The 12,659-nt window shown below is 39.2% G+C and overlaps 1 protein-coding gene across 4 annotated transcripts in view; it reads right to left on the minus strand.

Moving 5' to 3' along the window:
• The window catches only part of LOC107701029 (breast cancer anti-estrogen resistance protein 1-like), a 91,630-nt gene that overhangs the window by 24,134 nt on the left and 54,837 nt on the right, over positions 1–12,659 (minus strand). For 3 of the 4 annotated variants that reach the window (XM_016502941.1, XM_016502940.1, XM_016502943.1), the window contains exon 2: positions 8,649–9,344. In XM_016502941.1, the coding sequence (XP_016358427.1) occupies positions 8,649–9,344 (696 nt within the window). The remainder of the gene's footprint in view (positions 1–8,648; positions 9,345–12,659) is intronic. The other variant, XM_016502942.1, reaches the window with a different exon arrangement.

Raw genomic sequence — 12,659 nt, forward strand, 5'->3', positions numbered from 1 at the left:
TTTCCCTCTCTTCCACATAAGCCACATCACAGCAAACCTGCAGCCGCTGCACTGAGCCCAGAAACACTGCTTGTAATGGATGCCGTCTTGTCTTCAGACACACTCGCTGCATCGCATTAATATGTACAGGGGACTGCTGGTGGATATGTGCTGATTCAGAGTCAGCGTGTGCAGTCTGAGGAGAGAGTAATGAGGCTATGTGGAGGCGCAGTGCCCTGGAGCAGTCAATGCTTTACTCATGCGCTGTGATGTGAGGCCAATATCAAAGTCCCTCTATAAAAGCCCACAATGCACTGCAGTGAGATCCAGAGATACAACCCTAAAATCACACAGGCCCCTGAGGGGAACTGAGACTATTTAAACAACCATTAAGAGCTCTCTATTCAGTATTCTGAGGTACTCACAGAGAAGAAAAGAATCAAAAGGAAGAACAGAAAGACAGAGAGAGAGTGTGCCTTTGGCAGAGATGTCCAGTTCACGAATGAATCATCCCACTCTCTATATCAATTAATTTGAAGCATTCACTTGAACTTAAGAATCATAAACAACGAAACATTTGACACAATCTACGTAACTTAATGAAAAACAGTCATAATGCAATTCGAGTGCGAGGTGTTCTTAAGGGCCATTCACACACAATGTGTTTTTGAATTGAAAACCGCGAAACGTGAGCAGTGTAATGGGAAAAAAGCATGGTCTCAAGATGCACTAGATGTCCATCTAACATGTTTACACAGAAAAACAATGGAAAAGTGGCGCAGTGGAATGCAAAAATGAGTCCCTTAAGCACAATGTGAAATGGAGAGCCTAAAACCACCTTTTCAGGGATAAAATTACTGTAACGCATTGGCCTTGGCTTATTGTCTTATAAAATGTAGCAACATTCATATAATAAAAAGATACTGATATTCAAAAATAATTACATTCATTGATTATAATAATCTGAATAAAAATGATTCAGCCAAGTAAAGTAGTTCATTTTATTTAACTGTAAGATGCTTATGGTACCTTTATATAGAATGTGCTGTCTTGCATGTGGATGTTTATGCATTTTCCATTATCTGGCTTTGAACAAGCCTCATCCAATCAAAATTTAAAATGCAATGCTTTTAAACCAGATCATGAACTGATTTAGAGCCCTGCACGGGCCTCAAATTTAGGCCCTAGCCCGGCCCTGGCCCGAGACGCTGAGGCCCTAGCCCGGCCCGAGCACGACCCGAGCGCGACTTTTTTTCCCCTTCTCCCAAAACAGCTTATACTACTGTTTCAGCTATTAAAATAGTTCAGTTTTGTATGTAATAGCAAAGTGATTATATTTCGTTTCGTTTTTTTATGAAGTTAATTTAAAAAAACGTTTGGAGCATTTTTTGATCGTTAAATATAAGTTTTTGTTTTTTTAAAGTAACAACCAAGTGGCCAGCAGCAGACAGTGAGCCTATGTTTGATCAATTTAGCCCAGTGATGGGCAAACTTGGCCCTTTCAGGCCACTTTCCTGCAGAGATTTGATCCAACCCTGATAAAACTCACCTGCCTGTAGCCTTCTAGTAGTCTTGAAGACAATGATTAGCTGGTTCAGGTGTGTTTGATTAGGGTTGGAGCTAAACTCTGAAGGAAAGTGGCCTGGAAGGGCCAAGTTTGCCCACCCCTGATTTAGCCTTCTCAAATCATCACGACTTGCCTAAAATAAAATCTATAGATATAAAACTGTTCAAGCATATAACAATGTTTAAACGTTAAACCTAGATAAATGTGCGCTATATCCAATAGTTTGTGCGGAGAATGGAAGCTAAAGCGCGCTTTGCAGGACATGGAGGCGCCAGCGCAATCACTTGCATTTTTTTCAGTGGATACGCCATCATTTTTGCTCATAAACGTAAGAGTAATACATAATTCTTAGCTGTAAAGGGTCTACTTTTATTTGTGTGCACTCACAATATCAACAAAACGTTGTGCTTTTATAAAATAAAGAAAACAAACATGATGCGCTTTCTGCCGTCTCGTCTTGAACAGGAAATGAAAACAAAAATTAACCAAAACTCAGCGAATACATGTCTCACAGACATGATAAATATATCTATAGAAAGCTTTAAATTACTACTTAACGAAATAAAACAAATCAAAAACAAAAACTCTTTCATTATAATCTGTAAAGATGCACTTCTCTCTAAAGGCGCGTCTAATGAGGAGATGGCGAGTCAGGATCGGCAACTTCATCCTTGTAACACCGACTCAGAAAACACTAGTTTATTAGTAAATAACTCAAATATCTCCTTACTATTTCCCCCTGTCACATTTATGGTAATTACTTTTGCCAGTGCTTTGCGGCAAGCTTAAGCCTATTGCTTGCATTTGAACGAAGAACTGTTCAGCTGCGCTGACGGCACGCACCATGTTGTCTCATGTTGTTTCCACCAGCGAGGCAATTTTTTTCATCACTAATTGATGGATGTCTAAAATATAAAAAAATAAGGAACTATATGTCTGAACTATGACGTGAAGATTGGCCCGAAGCCCGGCCAGAGGGGAGTAAAAAAGTCAGAAATGCAGGGCTCTAAACTGATTCCCTAAAATTAACCAAAAAGCATGATGCCTTGAAGGCCGTCTAAAGGCAGGGAGGAGTAGCTCTGGTCTTCAGGAATGTGAGGTGGGAGAGGTTTGCAGTAGATTACAGACGTGCCAGCCAGTGAGTGGAATTCCCACAAGATGCACACAAGCACTCAGCGGCATTCCCATTCCCTCTGCACTGAAACACTACTGAAAAACACATAAACTGATAGTAAAAACACAAGATGAAAACTTTTGCAAACAGGTATTCAAGAAACCTGTGTAAAATAGTATTTTAATCATCATTTCAATATTTTTACAATTATTTTATTCTGTTTGATGCCACAGAAATGACATGAACATATATAAGAATATTTCTTGTAGATAATTCTTGGGTGCACAAGAGCAAGAGATTTTGATCTGAAGTAAATATTAGGTTTGGTGAGGAATTGCCCTAGTCATACTCTTTGTTAATGTGTCTAGATTACATAATTCCATGGTTAACTTTTGTCTGGAATGACTGGGAATAACATTCCTTCTCAGCAGTGCCCTTCAATGCTGCAAAAATTATGCTTGGAATTCACTGATAGCATTGCTTAACACACTGATAACATTATGATAGCAGATGTTAAACTGGTGTGTTTCTCCACACTGCTGTAGCTCTGTGGATGTGTAGGAGGAGGATGGATCTACGATCCCTCTGGTCTTCCTTTATTCTGCATTCTCACAATGTTCTCCCCTCCCTCTCTCCTCTAAACACTGCCTGCCTGGTCCTGTAGATAAGCCAAGCCGGCACCTCCTCCCTCAACCTCTGCTTCCCCGCCTGATCAGGTGAGCAGCCTCAACTAAGTCTCCAAAGATTACACATTTACTTTCAGAACAGGCAATGCGGCAAACCAACCACAGAATCTCAATCTAGCCTTTGTCATCTCCCCGTTCCTGTTTCACAGCACACCTTTTCTTAATAAACCCGGCTGTCTGTCCAGCATACTGAACGGCTATAGCAGGGACCATTAAAGAGATAAACCATTCCATTCGACTGTATCCTTAATAGAGCTTAATAGAGCTAAACACTAGAGGTCGACCGATGTATCGGTTTTGCCGATTAATCGGCACCGATAGTTGATTGCTGGAACTATCGGTTATCGGCAAAAATCCATGCAGATTGTTTTCCGGGTTGCGTCCATTGCTGAAGCGGCTGAGAAGGGTCTGCTGTCATTATACAGTGCGAGAGCAGCCTCTAGTGGTTGAAATCACTGACAGCATGTGCTATTTGTTTAGACACGTGATACTGCACGCTGAACAGAGCGGGAAACTTCAGACGCGGATTTAAATGCAGCCGACAGAAAATCCTGCCGCGCCACAGAGCGCCATTCACATAGTTTTCCTTTAAATTACATTATATTGGTCCCGAATTGTTGTTAATGTACATAATGAATTGTGTATTGTGCATATTCAGCAAAAGTTAAAGTGTGAGAGTATACATACAATATCCATATGTATATAATTTTAATTCTATAGCCTTTGTGTATATATTTAAAGATGTGCATCTTTAAGCATGACAGTTGAAATGAAATGGTAACACTTTAAAATAAGAGTCCATTTGTAGCATTAAGATTAATGAAAGCTGTGTAAGTATTGTTCCTTGTTAGAGTGTGTTAATTTCAACATTTACTATTACTATTATTTTTTTACCACTACTAGTATGGTTCGGTACTGTTTTTGTTAATAAAGCACTATTTTAGTTTTTGTTCAGTATCAATTTTAAATTAATCGGTTAATTAATCGGTATCGGCCAGTGTGGTCCAACCTAGCTATCGGTATCGGCAAAATCCACTATCGGTCAACCTCTACTAAACACCTCACCCTCTTTGTGACACGCTCACATAGTCCTAAACCGGACCAACAACTTACGCTCAAATCTTTCTTCTTCCGTCAGTTTTATTTACTCTAATGGTCAATGTGCAACTTGAGTTGATAGTGTAAGCTCACTTTGGTTAATGTGTAAGCAGGACAGCAGGCGAGTCTTAGCGGTGGTGAGTCGCAAACATGTACAAATCTTATTCTTGTAACTGAAGGGCACATCCAGTATTACAGTCTCATTTCGTAAGAAACATCTTCACAGATAGCTTACCGTTTGATTGAAGCATGTCATAATGTTTAGTGTTCATTCTTATCTAATTTTTCTTGATGTGAGTCACTGAGTTCAGCTTCTTAGCGAATGAAATGGAGGGAGAAACTAAACCAACAGAGCAAATGGTTATGGAAGCTCAATTCCAATATGATAACTAGGACTGCATTTTTCTCACAATTACAACTTTATTTCTCTGAATTACGGCAATTTATTGTAATAAATCACAATGTGATTTTAGTTACTTCTTATTTTAATCTTTAATCTCACAATTATCTGTTTTATTTCTTTACTCTAAAGGCAGAAATTACTTCCATAAATAAGAGTTCATGATGATTCATTAAGACGGGGCAAAGTAAGGGAGAATTAAAGTCCTTGCTGTTGGAGGAGCGTGTTGGGGCTTTGTGGGTCACGTGCTAACACACCCAGCCTGTGCATGTCTTTGATGTGACACACATCTCAGTTGTTCCAGCTGCTTTATCACAATCCCTTGATCCTAACCCTGACCCCATGCAAAATCATCATATAACTCCTCTAACTGCTGCCACAGTATCACCTGGGTGAGTCTGTCCACAGCTAGGCACTTCCACTTAGAAGATCTTATTTAAATCAGAATTAATAGCCAAATTCCCACCAAAGAACTACACTACCCATGATCCCAAAGAGAGATATAGTCACTCAACAGGAATCACTGCAAAAGTGCTCAACAGTGACTATCCACTCCCATGAAGCACTATGAATGATGTAATTGATTCTATTTCTTTCAAACAATTTAAATATCTGCATATATTTGATATATATTTATTTACCATATACACTACTGTTGAAAAGTTTGGGGTATAGGATTTTTCAATGTTTTTGATGAATTTGTTATACTCACCAAGGCTGCATTTAATCATCAAAAATGCAGTAAAACAGTCATATTTTTTAAATATTATTACAATTTAAAATAACTGTTTTGCATTTTAATGTATTTTAAAATTAACTTTTATATTTGAAATAGAAATATTTTGTACAATTTTAAATGTTTTTACGGTCACTTTTGATCTTTTTTTTTTTCACTGACTCAAATTTTGTACTTTTTGTGATAGATATCAGATCCATTTGATTTGGTTTAACTCTTAAACACAATACAAACAATAAAAAACTTGGTAAAAAATAAACAGCCTCTGTTGCACTCTACTTTACCCCAGCATAACTCACACTGCTTGCTGCCTTTGATTTAGTTACATTAGTGAGCCGCACTTCTGCACTGGAATACATTCCTTTATTAAGCAGAGCAAGACTATAAAGGTGTTTTCAGCACTCTTCTATATGTGTGTGTGTATGCGTGTATCCATTCTCTCCTTTCTCAGCAGGAACTCTTATCACATAATGAAAAACTGTCAGCGGTGGAGGAACTGTGGGCACAAGGACAAGTGATCATAATATAGAGGACATTAGGAGAAAACACATCAAAATCTCCCCTCATAAACCACATGAAAAGAAAACCTCAAGACAAGCATTGCACATAGAAACGTAGAACTAATGCTTCTGAGAAGGATCGCGGAAAGACATGATGATACAAGCCTTGTGTTCCTAATTCTCTTTCAATCTTTTCCTTCTCAAACTGCTCTAGTAACAGTGTTCAAAGATGGAGAACTGCAGTAACAGAATGTATCTGTCATCTGGAAGCAGGCATGAGATTGCATTATCTTTGGCTTTAATGCAGCACCAAACCCTGAAGAACGAAAGCACTGTACTCCTCACTGGACTCTGCTCTGGATTTGACTACTGATCCACACCATTTCTGTCCCCTCACTGCAGTACTCAGGGTGCTTAGTAAGTTCTTGGGTCACTGCCATCAGTTTCGATCCTTCAGCCGTTGGGTTTGCAGCATGGACTCTACCAACATCCAACTGACTGTCAACTACTCATATGACACGAGAGGCAATAAATTGCTGGTAGTTTCTCACAGACTCTGTACAAAGTGAATATAGTAAAGGAAAAAATGGTTGCTTGTAAAACCAAGGATGAGGATAGACAAAAAAAAAATCATACAAAAATCCTCAAATCAAAGCTGAGCTAAAGCTTAAACCACTTATAAAATGTGAATAATCAGAATCTTGTTGAGGTATTTCAGTTTGATTACTTTCAGTCACGCCTTTGAATGGCAGAGCTCCAAGGCCAGAATAGTTTTTCATTTACTTTTGATTTACTTTTTTTTCTCTCAAATAAATTAAACTTACTGGTTGACAAGTGGGGGAAAAAACTTGCCAACCATTTTACAATGACAAAAATTCATGTAGATTTTTGGACGTACCATGATAATGCCTTTGTATTCTTTGCGATACCTTGAAAACCATGTAAACACCATGGTCCATTAATCCATGATTTTTCCAGGACTGTTCCAGTCATTTATGATGACTAGATAAGGATTCTTAAAATCACTTTGTAAATAATACACACAAAGAGCACTTTCTAGCCAAATAGCAAGACTAGATATGTTTATATTGACTATAGCAGGGATTGCCAAACTTTTTTCAGCAGAACCCCTTTGACTGAAAATATTTAATTGAAGTACCCCCTGAGATTATGTTAAGTTAATATTTTAATCATTTACCAACACATTTGCTCGTTCATGGTTCTCTGATGTTGGCAAATGGTCACATGACATGAAGGTAAACAAATAAAAATTTTTTAGTAAGTTTTTAAAAAATTATTTCGATTTTTTATTTCTCGATTATTTATTTATTTATTTAAATTTTTCATTTTTATGAATTATTATAATTATTATATCTATCAACTCACAAGCCCACTGCAGTTTCCTCACAAAATCCAGTTTGGGAAACCCTGGACTACAAAATACATGATATTTATTTCCAAGACTTTTCCAGGCCTGGAAATTATACTTTTAAATTTCGATGATTTTCCAGAACCGTGGAAACCCTGTATAACACAATACCTTTACTGTACCAAGGTGCCGCCACAGTACTTTTTTGCAATGAAAACTTTCCACACAATGAGAATGTCATAGAGGTTGAAACTGCCTGACCACATTCAGCTGTTTTATAATCATCAAGTAAGTAATGATGTGGTCACGCTAATATCATAGCGTCTCATTAGCATGCTATAGTTTTAAATATATATGTAACCATGTCACAATGACCAGAACCAGTGACACTGAGTCATGTCTCATCTTTATGGCTGTAGGTAGAGCAGAGTTGACAGGTGGCTAACAGTGAGCAGGCCTGCAGCTGAACCTCTCCTCACTTCATTCTTCCATCTTTACACTTCATTTCCCCCGCCGCTGCGGCAGTCGTGGCATATGGCTCAGTGCCCTAAGAGTGGCCTGCAACGCTCTCTCAAGGGACCATCACTGCCCACAGCTTCAACCTGTAGTTACCACTTGAAAAAAACTGCTTGCTCACTCTGTGCTGCCCACGGTCACCAGCATTATCAAACTCTGCATTATTTATGACTTGTCTTTCACACCCTCCTCTCCTCCCTCACACACCCTCCTTTCCTCTGCCTATATTTCTCTTGTCTTCCTGTGTGTTTTCCAAGATATCACACGTCCTTGTATATGACCATGGCCAACTTTAAATGCTGTTTCTGTTTTACTTCCCAAATATGACATATTTTAGATTGAAATAGCAGTGGATAAAGGTAATATGTGTTTTAATATATACAATAAAAAAGAAAAAAAAAACTCCTATGCTTAGGTTCAGTAATTTTACTTTAATGGCAATGTATAGGTCCTTTTCTATGCCATTAAAGTGAAATAACTGAACATAAATATAGGAGCCTGATAAAAATGCTCATTTTATATGAAAATTTTAGACTGCACTTAAAGGCTTTTGCATCTGAACTCTTCATCCAGAAAACCAATATTTTAGATAGATAGATAGATAGATAGATTTGCTGTTTGTAATGAAAGTAAATGTCTGAAAATGTGTTACACATATGTGTATACAAAAAGTATTTTCCTACCTTCCCGATGGGTTTGGGAGAGTCCCAGCTCCTCTCTATTGATGGGGGAATCTGGTAAACGTCCTGTGTCTGGTTCACAGAGGGTGGCACCTGGTACACATCCTGCCCTGGACACGGCCCTCCTGCAGTGGGTGGCACCTGGTAGATGTCCTGGCCTGGAACATTAATGGAGGGGGGCACCTGGTAGACATCTTGTGGGGTGGGAGGGTACTGTGCATGGCTTTGCTTTTGTGCCACAGCAGGGGCTTTGGGTTTGGGCTGTGGAGGTTGGGGGCCGGTGGGCACCTGGTAGAGGCTGGAGGGGGCGGGCAGACCGTGGCTGGGGGGGAGCATGTAGACGCCATCTGGGTTGGTTGAGTTGGCAGAGCTGGAGGAGAAGGCAGGGTGCATGGCCGTATACTGGGACGCAGGGGGAAGATTGTAGGCACTCTGAGGCAGGTTGAGATGGCTCTGGGTTGGGCTTGGTTGGCTCATTGGCTGCTGTAACTGCTGCTGTTGATGTTTATCGTACATGCCCACAAGGATCTTCAGCCGGTTGCCAGGAACAATGCCTTGACGGCCGTGTAGTGAACAGAGCCACCAGCCTTCCAGCCCCTGCGTGTCCCGCTCCAGGACGGTCATGATGTCGCCCTTGCGAAAGGACATCTCATCCGAAGACTCCGCCACATTGTCGTACAGGGCCTTTGCCAACACATTCTACAAGAGGAGAGAGAAAGAGATTGAGTTTGGTTCACAAATGATCTCGTATTACACCAGGATCTCTAATGCTCACGAAGGTTGCATTTATTTGATAAAAACTACAGTTATTACAGTAATATTGTGACATTTTATTACAATTTAAAATAAATAAATATTTATATTTTTTTAATTAAAATGTAATTTATTTCTGTAATGCAAATCTGAATTTTCAGCAGGCATTACTGCAGTCTTCAGTGTCACATGATCCTTCAGAAATCATTCTAATATGCTGATTTGGTGATCAAGAAATATTTCTTATTATTATCAATGTTAAAAACAGTTGTCGAACAGTTTGTGGAAACAGTGATATATTTTTTCTTTCAGATTTCTTTGATGAATAGAAAATTCAAAAGAATAGCAAATAAAATAGAAATCTTTTGTAACATTGTGAATGCCTTTACGCTCCTTTTTAATCAGTCTAATGCTTGCTAAAAAAAACACTTTTGAATGGTCCTGTTTATATAACAATCATAAATATACAGTATAATACAATATATATTTATGAGAAATTTCCTTTAAATTTTTTTTTACCTTTTTGAACTTCAACATGCAGAAAAACACCAAGATAATAATTGATTTTTATAGTTACAAAATCCAAGATCACTTGTGATCAGATCACCCAAGATCCTAATAGCAGGCGTAAACAGGGTCTATGACTGTAGTGCAATGCTCCATTGATTTTTACATTTTGTCTATTTGCTCCAAACCCCTTCCCGACACATTTACACACCACGGACTCCATCTGTCCTCTCGTTTACAATGCCACCCACAAGTGCGGCTGGTCTTTGACACTTAAATAAATATTTGCAATTCGGCCCCCTGGACAAGCACAACCCCTGTTCTCTGGCACAAGAGTGCTAGAGCCTGGCACAGTGCCAATAGACACGTGTATCACTGCTCTACGCGCCACCTTAATAAAGCCACAGTCAACCAACAGCACTCCATCACTGTCCTCTCAACAAAATCACAGCGTTTGACTGGCTCATTGTGATAGCTCATTGTGTACCGCAGAAACCCCCTACAACTGTTAAAGGGAAAAAAGGAAAAAAGAAAGAGAGGAATAGAGTAGTTTAGCTTCAATCAAGACAAAACATCTCTGCTATTGAGTGATTCAGTGGAGGGTCTTTGTGCAGGAGAACAGTAGAGAACAGCTAATTTCCAACACAGAGAGCTCCATGTCCCCTTCGCACCCCCGTCTACGGCTCTCCTACCGTGAGTTCACAGTGGTTTGCGAGAGTTTTGAGCTCAAGCTAACAGGTGATTGATGCAGTGTAGCAGATAGCCAGCAGGTGTTTGATTACTAACAGACCTCCCCTGTCAGGACACACGCTGCCTTCGAGTCGTGTAGGAATGATCGTATTTACGAGATGAGCACCGCATGAACGCAATCACAAAGTTGTGACTACCAGTGGGAAACTCTTTTCGGACTGGAGGCATTAATTCATGTATCATGGTGGAAGCAAATTGATATTTATTACATAGTTTGCATTGTGAATGTTGACCATACATTTTAGTTTGTATTCACTACTGTTACTGATACAGTAGCAATAATGTTTGCTATAGAAATAAAAATCGACTCAATTAGCTAGTTTAGGAGACGTCAGTCTTGTGTGATAAAAATGTATCCCATAATTCTCTGTGGTTGCAGGAGAATGATAAAATACACAGATGAATTATCAGGTACACAATTTTTGGTCTTTGAGTTCTTGTGCTAGAGTAAGAAATAAGAAATTGCTGAATACTTGTTTTTTTAGACAAAAATCTCTTTACATAATAATTGACTTTTTAAAAAGAAATTCATACATTTACTCAGCAAGTATGCATTAAATTTGTTTAAAAGTAGCATTAAAGACATGTTACAGAAGATTTCTATTTCATGCTAGAATCCTAGAAAAAAACACATCCCAGTCTCCACAGACAAATTAAGCAGCACAACTGTTTTCAACACTAATAACAATAAGAAATGTTTCTTGTGCATCAAATCACCATATTAGAATGATTTCTGAAGGATCATGTGACACTAAAGACTGGAGTAATGGCTGCTGAAAATTCATATTTGCATCACAGGAATAAACCACATTTTAAAATATTTTAAAGTTATTTTACAATGTAATCATATTTCACAATATTACCGTTTTTACTATATTTTTGATCAAATAAATGCAGCCTTGGTGAGACTTCTTTTAAAACCCTCACAAACCTAAAGTTTTGTTTGTTACTGTACTTCACTGATAATGTAAAAGTGTATTTTTGAGAATGTATACACAAATTTTGCCACTGGAACATCAGAAAATCTGATATGGCATACTCAGTGGAAATAGTACATTATCAGAGCACCTTTGTCTTTCTGTTTTTAACATAATATCTGGGATAGTAGGTGATGTGAAATGAGATGCAGCCACAGCCTGCAGCTACGTCTTTCTTCAGGATCCCTGTGGTATAATGCTAATTATGCACCTCTGTACACAGAAACTCCCCAGTGCCCACAATATCTGGAATTGTGCCATACAAACTGCGCCCAGTGCAACATTTTTTGGCCTTGTTTGCATCGTTCAGTGCTGAAACAACGCAGACAGCAAAGAACCAACGCTATCAGCGGGCGCAATTCATTCTGCGTGAATCCCTCCCTGTGTCTTTTAAAGGTCTGTGTCGTGTGCGACACAGTGCTCTGATGAATAGTGTCTCTGTGCTCGGAGCTGGAGGAGAGAGAGCAGAGGCTCACGGAGGACATATCTGACAGATGAATGCCCTGCCTGTGCTGCCAGGGTGAGGGACAGTCCCTGTAGTGTCTCCCTTAAAGCCGGAGGAAACCGAGGCTGGACACAATAGTGCCCGAGAGGTTTTACTGCCTGCGAGCAGCTGGTTGAGATGTCACCATGTAGTGCTGGCACACGCATGCACACACAGGGCACTGATGCACGTATAGACGGAGGAATGCATGAATGTACACGCACAAATGCATGCATGCATACCTCCACAGCCCCCTCTATCCATTCAAATTCACACACACAATGCCAAAATAATGAGAAGCAGTCAGACCAGCGGAGAGAGCTCATTAACTCCATGGGCTTTTCCATAGAGGTAGTTTAAGCCATTCTTTGGGAGTCTTTGCAAAGGAACGAAACATTCTGACTAGGGGTGAGCAGTATGAGCAACAGTAGGATTTTTCGTTGACGAATAGAGATTTTGCTATAGCGTATATTGACATAAGCAAGACTATCACTATTATTAGTACTATCATTAATAATAATTATATATATATATATATATATA

Source organism: Sinocyclocheilus anshuiensis, unplaced genomic scaffold, assembly GCF_001515605.1.
Source record: "Sinocyclocheilus anshuiensis isolate Anshui unplaced genomic scaffold, SAMN03320099.WGS_v1.1 scaffold1862, whole genome shotgun sequence".
Taxonomy (NCBI): domain Eukaryota; kingdom Metazoa; phylum Chordata; class Actinopteri; order Cypriniformes; family Cyprinidae; genus Sinocyclocheilus; species Sinocyclocheilus anshuiensis.